General features: G+C 37.7%; 3 protein-coding genes across 13 annotated transcripts; 2 read left to right on the forward strand and 1 right to left on the reverse strand.

Annotated features, from left to right (window-relative positions):
- Positions 1–8: 8 nt before the first annotated feature.
- Positions 9–14,024, reverse strand: LOC100643148 (zinc transporter ZIP13 homolog). Of its 4 annotated transcripts, XM_012317528.3 has the most exons (6): positions 12,618–12,757; positions 11,751–11,867; positions 3,858–3,968; positions 2,260–2,528; positions 1,609–2,170; positions 9–1,507 (listed from the first exon to the last, which is right to left on the reverse strand). In XM_012317528.3, exons 2-6 carry the CDS (start codon positions 11,821–11,823, stop codon positions 1,329–1,331), a joined length of 1,194 nt encoding a protein of 397 aa, XP_012172918.1. In that variant the 5' UTR covers positions 11,824–11,867; positions 12,618–12,757; the 3' UTR covers positions 9–1,328. The 4 variants fall into 4 exon arrangements, with proteins under 4 accessions (XP_012172918.1, XP_012172870.1, XP_048267453.1 ...); XM_012317480.2 differs by lacking the exon at positions 11,751–11,867 and having other exon boundaries at positions 12,618–14,024; XM_048411496.1 differs by lacking the exons at positions 11,751–11,867; positions 12,618–12,757 and adding an exon at positions 9,884–10,187.
- Positions 14,025–15,940: 1,916 nt separating this feature from the next.
- LOC100643394 (F-box/LRR-repeat protein fbxl-1) lies at positions 15,941–22,997 on the forward strand. Of its 8 annotated transcripts, none has more exons than XM_048411047.1 (9): positions 15,941–16,665; positions 18,846–19,045; positions 19,210–19,484; positions 19,569–19,835; positions 19,910–20,279; positions 20,359–20,562; positions 20,647–20,879; positions 20,960–21,723; positions 22,870–22,997. In XM_048411047.1, the coding sequence occupies exons 1-7, from the start codon at positions 16,555–16,557 to the stop codon at positions 20,780–20,782; spliced, it is 1,563 nt and encodes a 520-aa protein (XP_048267004.1). In that variant the 5' UTR covers positions 15,941–16,554; the 3' UTR covers positions 20,783–20,879; positions 20,960–21,723; positions 22,870–22,997. The 8 variants fall into 8 exon arrangements, with proteins under 8 accessions (XP_048267004.1, XP_048266960.1, XP_048267043.1 ...); XM_048411003.1 differs by lacking the exon at positions 22,870–22,997 and adding an exon at positions 22,561–22,717; XM_048411086.1 differs by lacking the exon at positions 22,870–22,997 and adding an exon at positions 22,561–22,717 and having other exon boundaries at positions 20,960–21,383.
- Positions 21,649–23,402, forward strand: LOC105666622 (ras-related protein Rab-28). The gene is made up of 4 exons (XM_012317700.3): positions 21,649–21,723; positions 22,574–22,759; positions 22,870–23,103; positions 23,178–23,402. The coding sequence occupies exons 1-4, from the start codon at positions 21,649–21,651 to the stop codon at positions 23,400–23,402; spliced, it is 720 nt and encodes a 239-aa protein (XP_012173090.2).
- Positions 23,403–23,504: the final 102 nt, after the last annotated feature.

Raw genomic sequence — 23,504 nt, forward strand, 5'->3', positions numbered from 1 at the left:
CAACGATATATATCATAGAATAAAATACTTTATTTACAAATAATAGTGATTACATACGAACAGTTTGTTCGTGAAGTCATAGTTTATAGAAAATATACTTGCCAAATCGCTGATTAAACTAGCTTCGTAATTCCGAATTTCTATTTACATGTGCTTAAAAACGATGCTCATGTATCAAGGTTTCTGTTGTAAAAGAATAATCCTTTAAGTACAAGGATTGCGTTTTGTTCGGTTTATAAAACCAGCACCTTTAGATAATACACGAGACTACGGAAAATAGATGGAATCTCCGTTCAATAACTCATCTAATTCGTAAACTTTTCTAAAATACTTGAGTTTACATAATCTTTCAAATTTTATTAAATACAATGACTCTATATCTACATACCAATTTTACAGATTTTACATAATATCTTTCGCATATTGTTCATCATCAGGAATATGTTATTTCCTCCTTTCACGATAAGGTAGTTAAGAGTTCAATACATTAGGAACTTAAATTATACATTTGTCGGAATGATCGAACAAACCGATAGATGTACTCACAAAATATACTATTTTTCTTTTTGCGTAATTTACAATCTTTTTTTGAGTTTCAATTCTTTTTAACAGTAAACGAGGAAGCATAGATATTATGTACACGATGATGTTTTACAACGTGAAAATCACACGTCAATACTGGTTTCACAGTGTAACGCCTAGATAACGAAGTTTAAGTGCGAAATAAGTCGATATCATAGAAACGGAATGACGTTTCATGCAACAAGTTTTCGATTGTTTATGGAGGAACATACGTATATTTATGTATAAACTATGCCAGGTTTGTAACAGAGTATCCCTTAATGCAACAATATAGATGGATAATACCGAATTGCCGATAATACGATCCCCGATAAACGATCGAAAAATATAAAAGTAACTTGTACAGATATCCCTGTTTTCTTTGTCTCTCGCTATCAGAAGAACATTAATTACCGCAGAAGGAGATCGACGTTATTTTTATTTATCGAATTATCTAAACGTGAACGTATTTCAAATATACAGATGACTATGAAGTTTTATATGAAACTAAAATCAGTACAAAAGTAATTTCTACATGAATTTGGTCAGTCGTTAACCGTCGTTCTTCATTTCCTCTGTCTCCCGGCATGGATGCACCACCATCATTGAGCAACAAGTATTACGCGATAGAATTTCTTATGGCAAATTCGAACGACTTGTCGCGACACGTATCAAGGAACGTTAATATAACAATAACTTACACTCGACACGTGTCGATATATATCGACAAGTAGTACCTAATGCTATTGCTAAATGAAGTAACTCTATTAATCGAAAAGAATCGTTAAAACTGCCATAATGGTAATACCAAAGAGCAACGCGACTATTTGTTTGAAAGATTCTTTAGGACTAGTAGTTTCCTTAAGCAGTTCGGGTAAAATGGTGACCATGCTGATATGAAGGAAGCCACCGGCGGTGAAAGGCAATATCCAACCTGTTTTCGCTCCTAAAGAAATACAATTGTCACAAATCTTAAAAATGTACAATTCATTGAGCGAAGAAATTCTTAAGCCGTTCTCCTTAAAATTTTAAAGAAGCGATACTTACCTACTTCACCGCCAGAGAAAATTATTGCGGACATGGCTCCAAAAATGCCACCACTAGCTGTGAGAAGCTGCGCCCGCGCAGCATCCCATCTGTTGAATCCACTGCGTAATAAAATTGCGAAATCTCCGACCTCGTGCGGAATCTCGTGTATGAGAATAGCAAATGTGGTGAGAGCACCCAAACGGAAGGATACGAGGAAAGAACCGCCTACAGCCAATCCATGAGTAAAGTTATCTATGATATTGGCTATCAGATTAAGATAGCCAGTTATATGCTTGGACTTTTGCTTCGCAACAGTCTGTTCATCGCTAGAAGCTTTGCCCGATTTGTCTTTTTTTAAATAACCTTTCGACAACTCGGTTGAAAAGCCATTAGCGTTCTTCGCAAATTTCTTTAAACAATCTTTTGCCTCTTTCAACGGCAAACCTTTTAGGGTATTCGACAACTCGTTGCACATTAATACTGGCTTCATGCCGTTGCTAACGAAGCCGTTCTTATGGTTATCTTTGAAATCATTTGGCAGTTCGGAGTATCCGCTTTTCTTTTCTAAGAAGGGCCGCAACTGTAAGAGTAATTTGAAATACTCGTATTAGTATCGTGTTCAAGAACGATATATTTCAATAATACATTATTTTAGAATCGATGTATCACCTCGTTAATGGCTTTCGAAAATTCATTGGGAAGTCGCTTCGAAAAACCGTTTTTCGGATTGCTTCCGATCAAATTAATACAATTGTTATTTTCCATCTCCTTTTCAGCTTCAGTGTTGGTTTTTTCGCACAGTTCCGTGTTATTTATGGGCGCATCCTCGATTTCAGCTTCTTGCTCGAAAGCAAACAGTTTCTCCACTATGACGAATACCAAGAAGCCTCCTAGTACCCATAGACCGCACGTCATCGACGGATGTCTATCATCCGTTGCTGAAACAAAACGATGTAACTTGCACAGATACGTGTAAAACGATTCTAGATCTTAGAGAGGACGACACAGTCATCTGTAAGAGAAAAACATGGCCAAGGTAACTGAGAAATTGTAGGTGGACTAGAAACGAGCCAGTTTCATTTAGGAGAGGACAGCTGGCAATTGAAATCCGCAACTGAAATACAATAGGGTTTGAGAATGCCGTTTGAATCGCTCATAAAGCGGACAACGGAGGTGAAGGATCGCCTCGAGTCATGCTTAGCATAGATCTAATATGATGAATTGCAGCCTGAGGCCAAAGTGGTCCGTAATTTAAATATATGTTCTTCGATTGAAATTTGTATCGCTGCTTATTCAATACGACTCGTATTGTAAAACCAAAAATACACCGTTACAAAAGTGGCGAAGCAAAAGAAGAAATTCATCTATTTTTAGCAGGAATCATTTCGAAATCTTTAATGCTTCTTTCATGTTATACGATGATACTTTGAATTTTTGCAGAGGAAAGATCGATAAAACCAACTGTCAAGTCCGTGTGTCTGTGCATGCGAATTGCATATATATATATATATATATATATATATATATATATACATGCTTTACGATTAAACGACATAGTTAGATCAGTCGAGTTTCATGCTCGATGCATGGATATTGCGTCGATCGATTGATTCTTTAACGACCTCGACTTAATCTTTGACACTATTCTCGTATATTTTTTTGAAACTTTTTTCTTTTATCTAACGCTAGCACCACACGATAAACTCGCGGGTCTTCCCGAATAGAATCGTTCAAGGCTGTTACCCCTTGTAACTTTCTCATTACATAACTCTATAGTACACATTGTGTATTAGGTAATGTTTCGTCAATGACGTATAAAGAACTAAATTAGATCACCCTAGAAACGTCCTCGTTCTTTGTACATTAGCGATAAGTTTCGCCTGTGATGGTGTAGATTTCGTAGCAATTCGAATTTGCTGTATAGTTGAACGTGTTCGAAAGAATGCAATACGTTCGATCGAATAAAAAGTTCGAGAAAGTTTTAGGATGAAAGTGAGGATGGAAAATATACGTTATTTTCGTTTCGAACACTTCATATTCAATTATGACAACTTTCAAGATTCTCCGAACTCGAAGAATGAAAAAGAATAGAGGAGAATTTTATTCCAAGTTTGTTCGTGCGAACTTCGTGATTGGTTCGCTCGTTATCTCGTATGATTGGCCAAAGCAAGAACGAGCCACCAGTTGATGATAGTTTTTTATTATCTGCCAAGAGTGCAGCTGGCACCACTGATTCTTTTCATTTCCTTTCTGTAGTATTTTCGTACCTTTGTTCAAAGAGCTGCTCGCCCATGTTTCCGGTAGCAGATGCAGGAAGACGTCGCCCAGAAGGCCACCGACTGCGAAGCTCAGCAATATTTTCAGTGTATTAGCACTGTCTGTAACATAAAGAGGGTCGGCGTTCTTAAAGAAGGTTCTAGAAAAAGAAGCAACATTTACGAATTATTTTTATATCGATCGATATAATTTAGCGTTATAATTATTAACGTATGTTCTGCGGAAAAATTGATAAAATTATAGATAGAACATGGTATAGGATGAAAAAGTGCAGGAGATTGTACTTAACAGATCGAAGATGTTCTAGAAAATTGTTCTAACTCTCCTCCTACGCACATACGCGTCTGTGCACGGATGGATGGTCGGCCTTTCCTGTACGAAGCCGATAAATTTAAAGTTAAATCGCGCGATGTTAACAATTTTACCATTGACTGAGTTTCTTTATGGGCATCGATACTTTCGTTAAAATACGATTTGGCCCTTATCTGCTTTCTCTTCGGTAATCAATGATAATCTAGAATGAGCGAACTCGATACAAAAATATATATAGAATATCTGAGTTTTTTAGAATAGACTTATCTGAATTTTCGATTAGGAAAAGATACAACAGTTGAAATTTAATCAGACGATATTTCATTTTGCCACATAGCCAATTATACTTTGAAAATAATAATATTAAATTAAAATAAATAGTAATAGAATAATATCCGAATTCAATTATACTTCAGCTCTTTTTCAACTACAATTCGTACATCTCATTTCATCGTAGGTTACGTAAAGCGTGTTATCACTTTTGTTCCCTAAAAAAATAGGCGGGGGTCTAACCGTTTTATTTAATCGTAATAATAGGCGTTCGAGGAGTTGCATTTTTATTAAAAATTGAGTGGAAATAATTTCATCGTTTCATTGGAGACGAGATAATTATTCGATAGACCTTGCTCCACTTCTTGTAGAAAAAATATGTAGAAAAAATATGTAGAAAAAATATGTAGAAAAAACGGAGTAGACTGGCCTCGACAAACATCCTGAGTTTTTCAAATATTCGGATTCAAATTATTTTAATAATTTCACTCCAAAATATCTGCATTCTTATTTCTGTAATGAATTACCAGGAAAAATATGCAACAACGATAACGTTAATATACAACAATTAACAAGTCTGCTTTTGCAATAATCGATATACATATTTTTGATTAATTAAATAGCCTTTATCACGAATAGCATTCGTTAAGTAGTACTATTGTAGCGCTAATTATTTTACGTGATAAACGCTTATGTCGTTTAAATAGCCTGCTGGATACAATGACCTGTTACGGAAAATTCTCGTTGTTACGTAGATATGTACTATTACGGACTGTCAATTTACACGTCTAATATGTTCGAATGTACAAAATGGTAAAACGCGTCCACAGAGATCAAAAACATTTTCCGCGGCGATAAGCAAACTAGCAAATAGGCGTATCTTGAAAAATCTACCGATCAAGGGTTAATCGAAGCAGTATCGTCATTTTTTCGACATACGATTTTACAAATATAACTCGCGTGTCTAGACTTTCTTTTCGATGACAAATTTAGTTTTCGAGTAATTCTCTCGTTGGCAACGCGAACCTTGCACTGTCCTCGTAATCGATACATCGGTTCAATAGATCATACGTCTCTCAGTTGCATTTAAAGCGAATGAGCATTTACATACAATATTACACGTGTGTTGCGCTCGCTAGAACGGCCATCGATCAATCAAGAAAAAAGTTATATCATTAGCGTCGTTAAGCATCCTCGATAGCCACTATAATCGTAAAAAGGTTGCCATAACACGGTTTCGCGATCGACCATGGGAACAATAAGTCGTTAGTAATAAAATCGACGATGAAGCGCTGCCCGAAAACGATCGTTGCAACGACAAAACCACTTCCCTGTTTCCTTTATAATAATGACCAATTAAACGAACGATGTCGAGTAGCGCGAGCTTGTTTTCGCATGTTACGCAACTCGCATATTTCTAAATAATCGCTCAACCACCACGTGTAAATTATTTAACGGCTGACCTCCATTTTACGCTGGTAGCATCAAACGCTATCAGAGGTAGAAAATCACTTTTTATCGTTTTATTATTTCGCCGACAGATTCTAGATTACAATTCGTTTTGAATTAAAGAAACTTTCGAATCACCGTGTACACGAAGAAATCAAGAATTAAGCGTCGCTCAAACAGATTATGATCTACGTAATGCCAAGTAATATATACGACGTTACTCTTCCCCAGTTGCGGTATTTTGATTTTGAAACACGCAATGATAGCGAAATCAGAGAGAGAGAGAGAGAGAGAGAGAGAGAGAGATAAACCACAAATTATAAGAGTGAACGGAATTTATATAGACGTACAATCTCTACCAATTTCTATACAAACGTCGTTTGGCTGCGATTTCATTACTCGAATCTACTACTGGCAACGCCAATCTCTCGATAAACCGTCGAACGATGACGATGATGCTTATTATCTTTCGAATTTCGAATTGCATCGCGCGATAATGAGTATTCATCAGTTCTACCTGTCTGAGTTTACAAGAAATTCCTAGAATCGTTTGAAAATCGCGTCGCGCCTTTTTCACGATGAAATACTGATACAATGTCGCAAATTGCTAGTAGGAATTCGATGTATTTACCAGGAATATGGAGAATTTGCATAGATTAGAATATCGATTGTGGTTTCACGAATATAGTCATCGTTAGGTTCTTCGAGGGAAAACGCGAATATAAAATTGCAGCAACGTGATCGAAATTGCAATGTTTTGATTGCAAAAACTGTACTTCTCCATAGGAATAGAATCAAAGAGATAAGCGATGTGATTCAGAACAAAAGTTACGAGCGAAGAGTAAACACGATGGCACGCGATGAAATAACTACAATGTCGCTACAAAGTTATCAACTAGATATAATTCGATACGGTATCGGGAATCGATCAATAGAACATTGACGTTCATTGTTTCCTTTTATTTTTCATTGCTCCGTATCGGATAAATCATATCTGCCGATAGTTACGCAAGATCAGCGACAGGTCTTTCGTTTTCAAAACGCTATATATCGACGAAATTATCTGAAACGCACGATCAGAGGTTAATTACACTTTGAAAAGTGATCACTGTATTCTCCGAACACGTGACAAACTCTGCTATTGCAATTTCAAACAATTAGGTACCTTGTTGCTTGAACGCGCGAAACAGTTCTTTCTCGTTCTCCGCATTCTTGCCATTACGAGGATAATTGCATGGAGCAACGGTACTTAGCGTGCACAAATATCGCAGGATAATTGATAAAAACATCGCGTCGCAAGAAGATCGTCGATAACACTGTTCAACAGTGATATTCTAGTTTCTCCTGATGCTTTTCTTGGCAAAAATATTTACTCTATCGCGTGTTGATTTTCCCCTTTAGTTTTTTAAATAAACTGAAAAATGTAAGTAAAAAATGCTGCGTGCTAGGCGTTTTTTTTTTCACTTCGATCGTTATTAAAACGCGTTTAGATGTTTATAACGCAATAACTGCGTATCATTTTATTCGGCAGAGACCGCAGAATCATCTCATCTCGATGGCAATTGCCAAAATTGGTTGTTCCTAGAAACCGTAGAGAGAACGCTTTCCTAAGAAAATATAGTTTGCAGATTCGTATTTAGCTCGGACACAAGTCTACAAGAATCATTCGTTGCAGGTTGCAAAATTAAATACGTGTCGAGTAGTGTTGTCTAATTCGGTCGAATATTAAACAAAATAGACACGATGACGCGTTGTTACCAAAAACGATCCTGATAAACGCACTGATGCATAGGAAAAAAACGTCTGATAACGAGCTATATGCGGTTGTGAACGATATTAGAGCATCGTCACTATGTAGAGCACTGGCAGAGTATGATACTAATTATCTAACGAATCGTTTAAAACGCAATTCCCTAATTGTCCGCAATGGAATAATTAATTGACTAACAAGATATCGAGCGCATTAAATGCAACCATGAAGCAAAGAAACCGTACGTAAGGAAAGAACAATTTGGCCACGTTCTTCGCGTGAATTTTGCCAAGAAACGTGGTCAAATGTGATCCTACACGCGAAATTATATAGTATATAATATATTTACAAGGAAACGCGGTACGTGTGTCGCGTGATTCTAAAATAGAAAAATCGATCGGATGGCGTGTGGAAGCATTCAAAGAAATTAAACGGGCGATTCGATGCAGCTGAAGTTGTTCGTGCACGAACGAACCGCCTGTCACAATCTAATCGTGATCGGGTTGAGCGAAAGAGAAATGGAGAACGCATCTGTGAACGCAAATCGTGGAGCAGAGCAGCGAGACACGCTCGATAATAGATTCGTTCGAGAACAGTCGTTCTCTCGGTTAAAACGAGGGAAGCTGTTTCGTTTCGCGCGCCATCCACGCGATCATTTCCAGATTTGTCCGTAACAATCGTTCCGTTCTAAATGCAGTAATGACGATGTAGACTTAAACGCGTTAATTCCCCAAGGCTTCGGACGGCCTTTTTCATCCAAACTTTTAATAGGTTTAAATATATGTTACTAACTCGAAGAATCTGTTTCGCAGACAACGATTTAAATTCGTATCTCGAAATTACCAGTATTTAGATGTAATTGTTAAGACCGTAGCATCAGAAAGATAATAGTCGATAGAAGTATAAGAGGACGATAGTATCGATAACGGAATTCGCGATAGGAATGCCGTTCATAATGAAAGATGGAAGGTTCGAGAGGATACACGTAAACGAGAATGCAGTCCGATCGTTGAATGGCAGAAAATCGGCTTGCACAACCTTGCATCATCGATTCGCAGTTTCGCAATGTAAATGGCTTTTCTCGATCCTTGCAGGTCGCTACGAATGAAACAACAAGAAAGAGGACAAGCTCTTAAACGTCGATGACCAAAAGCGATGTTTAAACTGACCAAGAACAAACGGGCGTATGATTCATGTGCCTTGCGATGAGATATTGGAGAAAAGGAACAAGAAAGGTCTTGTTCGAGTCATAAACGAGAATAACAATTCGCTTCGCTGCGAGAAACTGTACGGCTCGGAGAGTCACAATCGCGTTACAGGAAACAATTTAAATTCAGTTTCGCTAGTTGTAATTTACCGTTTAAATGGACCTACGGCTATTGATCGTGCTTTGCGAGTAAATTCTAGAACACTGCGAAGACTCTGCAAGTTGTAGGGATTTCCTGCGAGACATACCGTAAAACCGTGAACGATGAAAGTGTGACGTCAATCCACATTAGAGGCCAGATGTGTGCGGGTCCTCGATAACCTCAAGGACCCACCATGAATTTAAACTTTTGGTTTATCGTTCCCGTAAGTTTTATCGGGTTATGGATAGTCCTTGGAACAGTCCTTAGGTTCATTGTACGTTCTTACAAATTACGGAAAAAACAGATAGTTACCTAATGGGAAAATCGAATGTTTGGCAACCGGGAAAGCTGAGTTCTCCGTTTTCAATAAAGTTCGAGAGAAAATAAAGATAGTAGTTGTGTTGCGGCTCAACCTTGTTGTCTTTAAAATCTAAGTCTTAATTTTACGTGACAAAAGAGTAAAAGTGAAAACTACCTTCAAATTATTGCCAACTAGTTTTGCAACGGAAAAGGTACAGCGGCGTATCGATTCATTTTCATAGTTTTTGTACCCAAGTATAATGGAAGATGGCCAGTGAAAGTACGCTGCAACAACTGATTCGGTCTTTCTTCGATAGAAGACTCTGGGATGCCCTTTGTAACCCAAGAGTCCCCTGCAATCTCAAATAGCAAGTTTCCATGTAAAAATGAATAGGAGATACGGGTTGACGGGTCACCATTGTAGAAGAAAAGTTAAAGGACTGACCCAACGAAAGATTTCAAACTTGCTCTTACCGTTGACCAATCTTTATACGAACAAGAAATAAATCTGCATAAATGGACAAATTACAGAAATCTATTTCGTATGCAGTTAACGTTAAAGTAATACTAATTTTCACATAATAATCTGCGAAGTGGCGTCGAAATTGCCTGGAAACCATCTGCCTCAACTACCGCGTGTCCTTGAATTCTTTCTACCCGTTAAAACGACGTTACACATATATACAACGTGCATTCCACCCACGGAAGAATTGGAAATTTCATTCGTATTCTCCACTCTGTCCAACAGGTTCCACGACCTTCGACGTACAGTGTGTGCCACGGTAAGCCATTCACACACGTGAACTTTACATGCTGGCGCGATCCGAGCACTTCTGCCGTCATTGCTTCGATTCGACCTTTTACCTCTATATCCCCTAGTCGATTTTTGGAAGCTCGAAGACCGGTTTCACCTTCCCTATTCTATTTGTTGAAAGTGAAATTTTCAAATTAGTAATTCCTCGTTTATTATATATTTCCAACTATTTTATTATTTTATCATAATATAAAAATCAATTAAAAGGATAGGCAAAAAGGAAAAAAATCCCACCTGAGTAAGAAAATTTGAAGTTTGAAAGGTTAAATAAAAAGGTTTACTTCGATACTCGTCTCCCAAAATGAACGTAATTTGTCGAATATATACGAGATCACATTTGCATTGTCCACCTTGTTTTCTAGTTTACAAATTTCATTACTGCAATGCATACCATCTCCACGCAAGTTCCACGACCTTGTCTGTTCACATTGGCGTGGAACAAGAGTCATCGTGCATTAACACCGATCACGGATTCACGGATTGTGTTTCGTACACACAATGGACTACCCTGTCTGCATTTTCCTAATTTCACCTGATATCACTACGTAACGAGACGAAACAGCGACTGCTACTCTCTCCGACATGTGATAACACTAGAAAATATATCTCTCGTTTCACTCGTTTCGGAATTAATTCTCGGCCATTGACATCAGAATGCAAAATATAAAACGTTTTATGTAGAAACAAAAGAAAGTGATTCAAATATACAAATTATCTTCAGACACCGACATGGTATCAACTTCGTGCGATTCGAAGAAGGACAAGTATTCTGGCGCAGTTTGTGGCACTCCACTGAGAGAGACGAGATTATGTTTCAAAAGAAGCCTTTGGCACGCAGCATTGGAAGGTTAGGTAAACAATATGCGCGGTATTGCGCAGCAGATTCTTTCCATTTGACCGAATACGTTTCTTTTCGAGCACCGGGAAGAATCTTTCTACTCTATGTAATAACGCGTCATTACTTTTACCTCGTCTACCGTGGTATCGTAGTTTTCGTGGAACGTGGCAATTTTGTATACACAAAATTACAAAATTTTTTTCTAAGTAAGAATAAAGAGCATGGAGACATTATAAATAATCGCTAGGAGATACACAAGGACGTTAATTTCCAACAATTTGCGTAATCTTCCTGTCGAAACACCGTTATCTTTTTATTCCTAGAAGAACTATACGATTAAATGGATAGAATAGGAAGAAAGCGTGTAACAAGCGTGTTTTTCTTGTCTTTCGAATAGTTCTTTTCGATTCGATTCGATCGAGCACACGTTTTTAGTAAAATCAATGGTAAATGATCTTATTTTCATACATTATGGTAAACAGGATACTAAGCATACTGAAGAGCATTAACACGGTTGAAGAGTAAGAAATATAACTGTCAATCTGACGTAATCTCTTGCAAATGTATACGATATTCTCTGTTCGCGGACTATTTAAAGAATACACTGGAAAAAGATCATACAATTATTTATAATTTCATAAACGTCCGTACTAGAGAAGTAAGAATTTTAAATTTGTGAAATTTATTATTGTTTCGGTATTCTTACTATTAACGATATACCTGCAATCCATAACTCAGGGTCTAAAAAAACATAACGAAATCGTTTTCGTGTAAATACGTATATTTTTGCGTTTATCTTACCTCGAATACAACAATCTCGTATTCTTGTCAAATAGCTGCGTAGTATACTGACATTATCAGGGTTACATGACATATTACACTAAAGTTTGGTGGAAAACATTTTAACAGCAGCGATCACTAAAAAGTAAAGATAAATATATTTTAAACGGTACACGACTAATTGATATTTTTCTAACGGGTTTCGATGGTTATTTGCAACAAATATTCCACAAAACGATTTGCTACTACTACTATGATCATTGAATCTTAGAGAAAAATATCATCCTACGTCCACGCGGTAAACTACTTATGTAGACCCTTATCACCTTTATTTATAATATTTTATTGCAAGTTAGTACGGGACAGATTGATTAGATAACTTCTTAGAATTTCATTAAAAAGAAATGGTTAATTTCATTAGTTCTTATTAATAATCTAATCTTCCAGCAAATAAAACGTGGTTCAAAGACCACACTTGAAGAACACGTTAATTAATGTCGAAAATTTTCATTGAAGAATTTCATTTGTTTATTATAAATTTATACGCGCATGTCATTTATATATGTAAAAAGATGTCTCTACGTAAAGTTTAAAATAAAAAAGTAAAAACATTGTATTAGCCATAAACATAGTGCTATAAAATAACAAATTACTTCGTTGATATAGATCACCTGTATTAAACCTATTGTGAAGCTATTTCCCGCGTGCGCGGTAAAATGGAAGTACATTGTATACATAACCTCTTTTAGCAATAGTCAGAATGCCTCGCAGCAAGAAAACATCGTGATTCCACATGAATCATTTAATAGGTTCATGCTGATTAAAGAAAATAACATGATAACGAAGGAAAAAGGGGATCGATTACGTGTCATTGAAAAAAAATGTTACCTCCAGTCCTTAGGTTGGCACCTTCTTCAATGGGGATGATAAAAAGGGGGAAAATACCAGTCAGTCCGATCAGGGTACTTCCAAGCAAAGAAAACAGCCATGGTGTGTAATCGAAATATTCCACCGTCGCCTTCCATGGCATCCACATTTCTTCTGTGATCATTTCATACAAAAATCCGATAGAATAGGTACAGTTCTGTTGCATACACATGTCTGTCGCCATATTTGTGCGTCGTGTATAGAACACCGAACTTGTCAAAAAAGCACTTATTTTTTCTCAATCTTCTTGATTCTTTGGTTTCTCCTTGATGTTATGATCTTTATCAAAGTTCGTTGGAAATGTACTAAGTAAAAGTCACAAGAAATTTCTACTTTCGAGGTTTGTTTATATAAAGATAACCTCTGCCAAATATCTTTAAGAAAATACTTGTGTTTTTTCACTGATTAAATGTGTAGAAATAACACTAATGTTTGAAAAATATCTCGAGGAATGAAACGTCAGTTGTTGAGGAAAAGATTTACCAAGAAAAGCGAGCGTTTGGAAATCGTCGAGACAACGACAACTGTGCGCCCGACTAGCCTACACTGAGGACTGAGTACGGACGCTACAAATCAGACAGTCGCCGCCTCTACTAACGTCGTCGATTTTGTCGATCAAGTGAAGCCTCTTGTTATTTCATACCGCCGCGATGCGGGGATAAGAGCTGCAAGATCGGTCCTCCAATGATAGATATCAAAATGACCCTGTCCGGTGATGTATTTCTCTGTACGCCTTCTTCTCCTACTCCTTTTCTCTTTCTTCAATATGTAACTTATCCGATTCGCATTTGTCACGATAGTCTTTCATGCCAGCGAAATCAGGATATAATGCAGATTGACGTTCGCCTTAGATTATCAGCAGCAAAATGCAATCTTGTCTCTTGGTCTTCTTACCTTGTTACGTCTTTAATCAGGGTACTCAATACGCTGTGGAAATTTGAATCATTGACGGAGTGAAGTGGTCACCTTTACCGCCACAGCTGATAAACACGATTACACAACAGCACACAGTATATGCTTGGAACATATGTATTCGCGAGAAGTTGCGACTCTTCGGTCCCTATATTTTTGGTTATATATGTCTCGAACTGGTAGTGTGAGAACACAACGAGTGTGACACTCACCGAGCAACGAATAGAATTGCAATGTTGTTACTCTGTCCTTTTTTGTACTCTCGGATTATTTTGCTAAACAAGAAACAATGTGTTATATCACCCATTCACTGCAACGATGCAACAGCCAATGAGTGTTGCAAGGAAAGCAGTCCTTTTTATAGCTACTAAAACACTCCACCAGATTGCTCTACATACGAAACAGAGACGAAAAACATGTCTGCCGCGGATGAAAAAGATAAACAAAGGATAGAAGAGGAAAAAAGAAAAAGGAAATGGAAAAACAATCAAGATGAATTTAAATCAATGAAAATGAACTCAACACGATTCAATGACGAGACAATTAATTGCTTATTCCAAGAAAATGTTTTGAAAAGAATAGACGAAAAAGGAAAAGGAAAATACATTTTCGTTACTATCGAAGTTCATAGAGGCGCTGCTGTACTTCCTTATAAATCTTTAGATATGCATGCATGTATATACTGTCTATACATGTATAGTATAGATTATAGATATTACATGTAAATTAAATGCGAAGTAAATTGAAATATGACTTTTAGTACCGAAACAATTATGTACAACTGTAAGAGAGATAAAAGCTTTAGATTTTTTTTGCATTTGAGATATGTAAAGTACTTCATTAAAATTTTAGAGTACATAGATTTAATTTAACATTCCAATTTTGCGCAAAATGGCCTCCATGTGACAACTAATTTCACTGCATCAAGATACATATTTGATACTTTTATCGCATTACTTCTTCGTATTATTTGTCAATAGATGTGTATATATTTCGATTGCATCGTTGCCAAGATAAAAAGAATATTCGATTTTTAAATACTATGGACGTACGTAATTATAAGACGTGGCATCTTTTGCAGATAAAATTAAACGCATAATGTTCTTCAGATTATCTTTTTCGCAGTATAGCGAAGTAAATATTGCGATCTATTGCGAAACTCCACTTTCACGATCGTCATTTCGATGATCGATTAACGTATAAATATACACTTTTCTTTACTGCTAGATAACAATTGGCTGTCAACTGCTATTACTGATAAGTTTAATAAATACGAAAACAAAGAGCGGAAAGAATGAACATGACTGATAACATATTGCTATTGTGCAGTCATATGCAAAGACTAGATTAAATGAAAAATGAGATTTCCATCCGGTAAAACGCGCAATCGCTCGTAGAAGTACACATTATTAAAAAATCTCAATCCATCTACAAGTTGTGTCTCATGTACCTTAAATTGTTATACGCATATATATCTAATAATATTCATATAGCAAATTGCAAACTATTATTTATGTACATACATATATTTATACAAAAATGTTTGACAAGTGTATCTTCTTCAATCGAAACCTACAGTTGGTAACGTAGAATTTCTAACGCCATCTTTATTCATGAACTGCAAACATATGCGTATAGAAACTTAATAAATCTATAAATGTCTATCTTTCTCATTATTTTTCTACTTTTCGATAACTTGAAATAGTTAAAAAAAAGTATTACGGAATATCGTGATATTTTGTTTTCTTGATATTTAAGAATCATAATGAATCATTTAAAGACACGTCCACTAGAAGAAAATATTTATGTCGATAAAAAATTATAAACAAACTGGACATAGTTAGCGTACATCGTGCAAGATCTTGTAAGTCACTGTCAGTGTTCGTACATTATGTGGCCTTAATTAATCAAATTGCTAATGGCGCCAAGCCAAATGCTACCTATTTGGCCTGCAATCAAGAAGATATTCAACAACTGTCACGCATACAAGGCGTTTGTCATTCGCAATATTTTTACGGTATATTATAAAAAAATAAAAATAATATAAATTTATATTTTTTATGAGTCATTATTTGGAGACTCATTTCATGTGTCACCAAATTATTTCTTTTCGTTAAAGTACATACTGGACAACGAAACGATCTGTGTTTTATAGATCAAACAGTTATAGAATCGAAGGTTGTTGCATTTCTTCGTTATTTAACTGTGACTAAAAATAAATACAATGAAAGGGTTATCCGAATAATCCGAAATGGAATTCAACATATTTTTTGTTGTTGAATTTTCGAAAAGTCCCGCAATGTACCATGACGGCCCTCTGTTGGCTGTGCATTCTTGCGTGGCACAGCTCTCCAGCGAGTCTATTTTAGGGAACGACAGAAAGTTAAGATTATTTTAGTTACATTTTTCACCTCCGATCTAGAACGTAGGGTGCTTAGCATAAGAACATCACAATGGTCGACTAGGTTGATTTTCGACAAGCATCGAAGGTTGCATGCGTTCCGACTAACCAACGATAAGTATTTAAAATAATACAAAAGAAAAAGGATTACTTCGATCACAGTCATAAGATAATTATGTAATCCAAACGTCAACCGTCATTTTTCGTAAACCGAAGGAAGGACGTCGTTAAACGATGGCTTACTCCTCCATCCTCTGTCAGAAAGTATCTACGAAGGAGAACGTACGCAATCTCGATATTCTTTACCAAAATTCGTATTTTTCCGTGTATTCGTGATGCACAAATCGTTTTTGTGAGATTTTATTCTACAATTTCCTATTGTTTGCTCGAGTGTCGTTACGCGTTAAACTAAATCGCAAAGGATATGGTGAAAGTGTAAAGTCTTTGTTCGTTCTTTCGTAGCATTTTCAGTAAACAGTGTAATGTTAGAGTGTGCTGTTTTCGTACGGAGATATATGTATAGCGATATAAACATTACTTTTTTGATACCTAAATCCGTTCTCGATCAACCGATATACCATCGCTATGGATGCACGAAGAATGTCTAACTGGAACGTACTGAGCGTAGAAGCTGCACTTCAACAGCTCAACAACTTTGACGACGATAAGAAGGAGGTTATAAAACGATCGAATACGGTAAATCATCAAAACAGACATTAGCATTCTTTCTCGTAACAAAATTTGTTAAACGTTGTCGCAATAACAATCTTGCATTCTTCTTGCACCGTTTAGAAGAACATCCGCAATATCGTGCTTTTTTATATTTTTTACAACTTGCAAATCAGAATTATGACACGTAGAAGATGGACTTCTTCTTTAGATCGTATTGGTAGGATGTACATACAAGTGCGTTCTATCTATTCTTATCTTTGCCTGATGTCTGCCTGACTGACTGCTTGCCTTTATTTATAACTAATTAAGCTACCACTCAGCTTGAAATGAGTCCTAGCATCGTCCAGTCAGCCGACGAACTCCTGACAAATTGGTTGCCGGCTCGGGACCGTTTTTGAACTCGCGGTGACTCGAGTGTCTGTAAAATATATTGACATGAACGAAGGAACGTTGAACCGTTTGGCGATATTTCTGCATATGACACGGTTTCAATAATTCGGTGTAGATCGAGAAAGGTGTGGTCCAAAGTGATTTTTCCTAGATCGATCGTACAGCACGGTGTGATTAATTGCATTTCCAACAATGAGCACCTGGCATCAGCTGGACGTGGAATTCGCCACGAATGCTATATCTAGAGACGATGTCGGTCGTAGCATTTATCGGAAAAAAATCGCGTCGAGCGTGGTAATTATTTAGTTAAAATATTAATCGATAGTTCTATTTGATTTTGATTCAATTTTGAACGTTTAGCTAGCCAGCTAACAATTTGTTCGCGCAAGAGCGTTCATCTTAGTATTGCATAATAACTTTGCGCTTATTTGAAAATAAAAAGATCCTATTTGTACCGGATGAAACCATCTAAGCGGTGACGTTATCGATTGCTACTATGAAATTCGTTATCACATCATGACACGCGAGATTTCTTGTGATAGAAGCTGAACTTGCGAGTTCAGCGACAAATGTTGATTGTTAAAAAAAAATAAAGATATATCGTTTAACAAAATTAGATCGACGTTTTTATCCATCTTGCTATTTGATCGAAGTACTCGATTTTTTAATATCCCAACCAATGACGATCGATAATCAGGTAACAGAGTCCAAGTGTTTTATCGAGAAACGACTCGGATTCTTAAAAAAAAAAAAAAACATTTTCTTGTAGTACATATATCTTTGTGTAAATACCACGTGTTTTGTCAAGTCTCGTGTCGGATAAGTTCCAAGTCTTACATCAACCAGGCCGTTCTGGCAGATTTCTAAAAAGCCTATGACCCTCTTCGATGAGGCAAAATATTAGTGGTCAAGTGTTTTACGACGTCCGCTGAAGTCAAAAAGAGGAAGAAAACCCGAAAAAGAAGAGGTGAAATTTTGGTAAACATAAATTTGTCAGCAAATAAATTCCCGATTTTCTTGCGCCGATTTTAAAGAGATGTAAAAACAATTTTCATCGACATTATGTTGCAAGTAAACTGTACAAGCACTTCTGGAAACTCTTTAATTATTAACGATCACGCGCAACGAGTTTCGAACAATGGCTATAGCGAGACTCGCGGATATTTCCTAAACTTCGCCCAAAATCTGACGTTTACGGGAAACACAAGGAAATGTACCTTGGCTGCAGATGACGAGTTTAAAATTAAAGCGGAGACGGGTCTTCCAAGTCTTATATTTAGGACGACGCGCAGGCGCGATCCGATTAGAAATCCCCGTCGAAGACTTAGAACTTCTGATTCCTTGAAATCTGCCGTGTGCCGCGATTTTCACGAACCATTTTTCGTCGTTGAATAAATATTCCCGTTTTTCTTTACGTATCGGTAATTTTTGCGCGCGGTGCAAAGTTCAATTCGCCACACGTGGATTAAACGTTCATCGGATCGGATAGATCAACATCCTGTCGATCGAAGTAAGCTCTGTGACAATATCTTTCCAAAGGGAAACCAATTTTGTGCCTCGAGTACGCTTTGAGAAAATAACAAGATGGATCTGGGGGGTGTCGATGTCTGGGGTCAGATCGCCGTGGAAACGTCTCAGATGTTCGTTTCCGAGGGCGGCGTGGTTAAAAGTCGCTTCGCTGGGACAGTAAGTGATCAACTTTACCAAAGATGTGACGAAAGACGTCAACTCGAGTTTGCTTTTTTAATTCCAGGCAGCTGTCGAATTATTTAACGCGTCTCGTACTAAGGATTATCGTTCTTTCATTTTTTTAGACGATAGAAAAGCTGCCAGACAAGGTATTGCTAAACGTCTTCAGTTATCTGTCTCATCGCGAAATATGCAGGGTAGCACGTGTGTGCAAAAGATGGCGGCAAATCGCGTACGACACGCGATTATGGAAACACGTATCTCTGCGACCGGAAATCAGTGGATTGCACGTGAATTCTTTGGACAATCTGCTGCACTTGATCAGGTAGTAGATACTTTCTCGATATAATGTTGGCAGGTAACGTTCGCGTTCGAGGTTCACGCCAGAATCAACTTCTTCTTCACTTGCCAAAATATAACTCGTAAACGGTAGCGATATGGTGGATTCACGCAGCCGTAAAGTATTAAAATAACTTTCTCTGGTAACAGCACGCGTTTTGGAGCTTCGCTGAGGTACATCGAATTGCCGATCGAATTGATCACCCATACGGTTCTTCACGAATTGGCGAATAAATGTCCGAATTTGACTCACATGCTTCTCGACTTCTCCACTGCCATGCAGCTGCACGATTTTTCGGAGATGCAAGCCTTCCCGACTAAACTCAAGTACATGTGCATCTGCCTGTCAGAGGTAATCTTCATGGAGGGCTTTATGAGAAAAATTTACAATTTTATCAACGGCTTGGAGATCCTTCACCTTATAGGTTCGTGTCTACCTTGAAATCCAAGCGAATCCCTATCATAGCACCTGTTTCAACGAGAAACTAACTACATCGAGAATCTTATAGGAACGTACGAGAAGGTGGAAGAGGAGGAGGAGGAAATCTACGAAGTGATAAATGTGCACAAATTGAAATCAGCCACCCCTAATTTGCGAGTAATTAATTTATATGGGATCAATTTTGTAGACGATTCGCACATCGACGCATTTTCTTCCAATTGCATCCAGCTCGAATGTTTGGCCGTGAATTTCTGTGCCAAAGTCACTGGCTCAACCATGAAGACTCTGTTTCAAAGGAGCAGAAGATTAAAGTGTCTCCTCATGCAGGGAACAAGTAACTAAATATTCATCGACGTGCAATCTTACCTTCGGTTATACAAAACTTGAAATGTTACGCACCTCTTTCAGATCTTCAGAGCGAATACGTGATGCAGGTAGAATGGGAAAAGTCGAGCATCCAGGAGTTGGACGTTACCGGGACGGACCTGTCAACGGAATGTCTGATCGACATGTTGACCAGAATTCCAGGCCTTCGTTTCCTCAGCGCTGGTCAGCTGAACGGCTTTAACGATAGCGTGTTAAAAGCCTGGGCTGAACTCGGCAATCCTCGGAACCTGATCGCTCTAGATCTGGATAGTTCCGATAACCTGACCGACGATGGTCTGCATAAATTCTTGTCGAGATACGGTCATCAACTCTGGGGGCTCGCCTTATTCGGCATGCCTCACATCACCGATCAACTATGGCAGAGCGTATTACCCATATTGACCAATGCCAAGTGAAATATATTTTTAGATCTTTAATACCTTTAATATACTACGACAAGATATCATTGAAATACCTGTTTATTATTTTAGAATTCTTGTAATGGGAACACAGGAGAGGTTAGGCGTAAATATTCACGTGGATCAGTTGATGGACGGAATTGCTAACAATTGTCCAAATTTAGAGCGGCTGGAACTCCGCTGGGATCCTGAGAATCTTCGATTCTCCGACAAAAGTCAGAAGGCTATAGATATACTACGTGTAAAATGCATTAAATTACGGTGCTTAAGCTTGAGGTAATCACATAACCGGATAATCATATTTGAAGTCGGGCAATAAATAAAGTACACTCTGTAATTGTAAAATCGATGCGCTTGCAGCGATGGAAGATACTATGAAATAGTAAAGGCCAATTTTGAACGCGCCGACAGACTGACGGTCGTTCGTACGACAACGTGCTGCCGCGTGTCTAATTACTACCTCTTAGCAAATTATAAGGATTTGATTTTTAATTAACTATTACGATATAAATATTTGTACATACGCTGCAGGGATTCGTACATAAATTCTTCCATAAAATACAAGCACCGAAACGAAGAAGCATATCAAGAAGGTAATATATGAAAAGATTAAACGTAGACGCTGAGACAGATATTATGGAACGTATAATTTGTAATAAATTTCTTGTTTCAGCTAGCGAACAACGACAATTACGATCGAACAACGAATCTACCTGCGATTACTCAAGCACTTACTCCTGCCCACGAAAGACAGATACATATTTTTTTACACTATTTTCAAGCGCATAGCGTGAGTAGACGAGAGGTCGAATTACTTTGACCCTTGAATCTCGAACCGTTTGATATTACTATACCGTTACCTATGTACTATATACGCTATATATGTATACTATACATATACACCAGCAAAAGAAAGAGGAAAAGGGAAACAAAGAATAGGAAAAAGACTAACCACGTAATCAATGAGAATTATTAGGAAAAACCTTGACACGTACAAGTACAAGACCTCGATCCATTACGTCACAGGGTATTCATAATTAATCGAAAGATCGTCATTGGAAAAAGTTTGTCAAGTATAATATCGACGAGAGACAGAGGTACGCACCATAGCTGTTCGTATCGATTATTCGCTAATTTATTCATGCAGCCGTGTAGACGACGACGACGTCGCACTGCCCACGGCCGGTCGGTCGATTCGCTCGATTTCATTCTCTAGCCACATGCCAGACCCTTCGTTTATATATTGCATTATAGTCGACGCAGAACCGTCGTGGCCGACACGACTTTTCGCATGATTCCCGAAACTTTCCGTCAATCGTCGCGTTTCTTCCTTTCGTGCTCCTTTTATCCCGATCTTCCCCAATGTCTGACGTCGAGGAGGACCTACTGGTAAAGAAGTTGAAGATCGTGCTGGTCGGTGATTCTGGATCCGGCAAAGTGAGTTTTCTAATGTTCCCGGCGTTTAACCGGAAGTGCGATCCAAGTCCCAAGCGACAGTGTACTTTTTCTAGTCTTTTGTTTTTGCGTTAATGCGAAATTAACAAAATATCGATTTGACTTTCGATCGTACATTTTTGGAAGGGTATACACATACGAAACGTCGATGTATATGATTAAATTGTTTCGAGTTCAGAGTGCCTGAGCTTCGAAGAACCAAGCAACGTATCGATTTATTTCCTCCGTGCGAAGTGTGGTCAGTGCCACGATTAAACATACTTTCGCAAGTATAGAACGTTTTATGTTTACTGTGTTTTTACTTTACTTTATTGGTAATAACCATTTTGACATCTTCGTCGCTCGAGGCGTCATACACTGTCAGCGATAAATCTTTAGTAATTAGAGTCTACAGTCTACGCGTAGTTCGAGCAAAATTAGGTATTCGTGATTCGAGCCGTTTCACGTCTGTCTTGAATTCCTTTCTTCGTCAAAATTCTTTTGCTCAATAACAGGAACGACTTCTAGTTCTCAAACAACTTCTAGCTATTAATTAGCAGGTAAGCATAACACGCGAGTTTCGATCGACGTAGAAATTCCGTGTTATGATCGAATGCCCGAGCAACACTCTACTGATCCAAAAACCCTTAGTTATTAAGATTACTATGTATATTGATTGCCAGTCGATGATTTTTTTTTATTTAGATAGACAGATAGAATATTTTTATTTTCGTTTCTTGAAACCGAAAAGCTGTTCTTTGATTAGAAAAGCACGACAGCTTCTCTCTTTCTATCTCGTCGTAACGATAGAATAGCAATTCTGGATAACTGAAATTCAAGGATCCCTGTTTAGACGAGCATCGCTCAGAAATTTTGCAATAACGAGTTCACGAGACAGTACACGCCAACGTCTGGAATCGACTTCTTCCTGAAGAACGTCAGCGTTGGTTTTTATAAAAACGTTAATCTACATTTATGGGATGTCGGTGGTCTTGCGTTACACGGAAACATGCTGGACAAATACGTCTTCGGTGCTCATGTAAGAAAACGGAATGCATCCGACATACGTTTCAGTCGAAACATCATTTCACAAAAAAAAAAAATCTAGATCAACTGTTCTTCTACAGGAGGAAAAATATTATTTTTCAGATAATCCTTTTAGTCTACGACGTCACCAATAGCTTCAGTTTCGAAGTTCTAGAAGAATGGATAGATAAAATCAGAAAATTGAGCGACAACTACGAGGAAACACCGCTGATGGCCGTAGTTGGTAACAAATGCGACATGGAACATCAGAGGACGGTGAAGAAGGATCGAACACACAAATTCGCCGCAGACAATGGATTTCCGTCTCACGATGTTTCCGCTAGAACCGGTGAAGCGGTAAAATATTCGTTAAACAATAAGAGGAGCAATATCCTGTACTTCCTTTTAAAAAAAACTGGTTTTCATTTCAGGTTTCTTTGTGTATAGTGACCTTAGCCGCGCAAATTTTGGGTGTTCGATTAACGAAAACAGACCAGGACTATCACAAGCCCATAATAATTGCAGAAATAGGCGACACAGTGGACATGAGCACCATTCACAAGGTCGTGAAAAGGATCCCCACGAAAAAGCAAAGTCAAATACCATTTCATCCCCATTTACCTGGTTCAAAGTCGTCAGTTTGCCTGCTACAGTGAAAATTACCATAACGAAAAGTGGTTTTTGCAATACAATATTTTTGTCTAACGTCAAGGACTGTTCACCTGTACATAAGACGTCCATACGAATATTTTTCGCTA

The sequence above is a fragment of the Bombus terrestris genome, chromosome 1, assembly GCF_910591885.1.
Source record: "Bombus terrestris chromosome 1, iyBomTerr1.2, whole genome shotgun sequence".
Taxonomy (NCBI): domain Eukaryota; kingdom Metazoa; phylum Arthropoda; class Insecta; order Hymenoptera; family Apidae; genus Bombus; species Bombus terrestris.

What these genes read in the sequence shown, in the direction of transcription:
- LOC100643148 (XM_012317480.2), bottom strand. Translation starts at nt 12,840, where the DNA reads ATGGCGACAGACATGTGTATGCAACAGAACTGTACCTATTCTATCGGA. An exon ending in TGCCAACCTAAGGACTGGAG is followed by an intron (nt 3,969 to 12,617) that starts GTAACATTTTTT and finishes TTTATGTTACAG; the next exon opens with ACAGTGCTAATACACTGAAA. An exon ending in TTTCTCTGGCGGTGAAGTAG is followed by an intron (nt 1,508 to 1,608) that starts GTAAGTATCGCT and finishes GTATTTCTTTAG; the next exon opens with GAGCGAAAACAGGTTGGATA.
- LOC105666622 (XM_012317700.3), top strand. Translation starts at nt 21,649, where the DNA reads ATGTCTGACGTCGAGGAGGACCTACTGGTAAAGAAGTTGAAGATCGTG. An exon ending in AATACGTCTTCGGTGCTCAT is followed by an intron (nt 22,760 to 22,869) that starts GTAAGAAAACGG and finishes ATTATTTTTCAG; the next exon opens with ATAATCCTTTTAGTCTACGA. An exon ending in CCGCTAGAACCGGTGAAGCG is followed by an intron (nt 23,104 to 23,177) that starts GTAAAATATTCG and finishes TTTTCATTTCAG; the next exon opens with GTTTCTTTGTGTATAGTGAC.
- LOC100643394 (XM_048411047.1), top strand. Translation starts at nt 16,555, where the DNA reads ATGGATGCACGAAGAATGTCTAACTGGAACGTACTGAGCGTAGAAGCT. An exon ending in TTATAAAACGATCGAATACG is followed by an intron (nt 16,666 to 18,845) that starts GTAAATCATCAA and finishes TCATTTTTTTAG; the next exon opens with ACGATAGAAAAGCTGCCAGA. An exon ending in CCCATATTGACCAATGCCAA is followed by an intron (nt 20,280 to 20,358) that starts GTGAAATATATT and finishes TTATTATTTTAG; the next exon opens with AATTCTTGTAATGGGAACAC.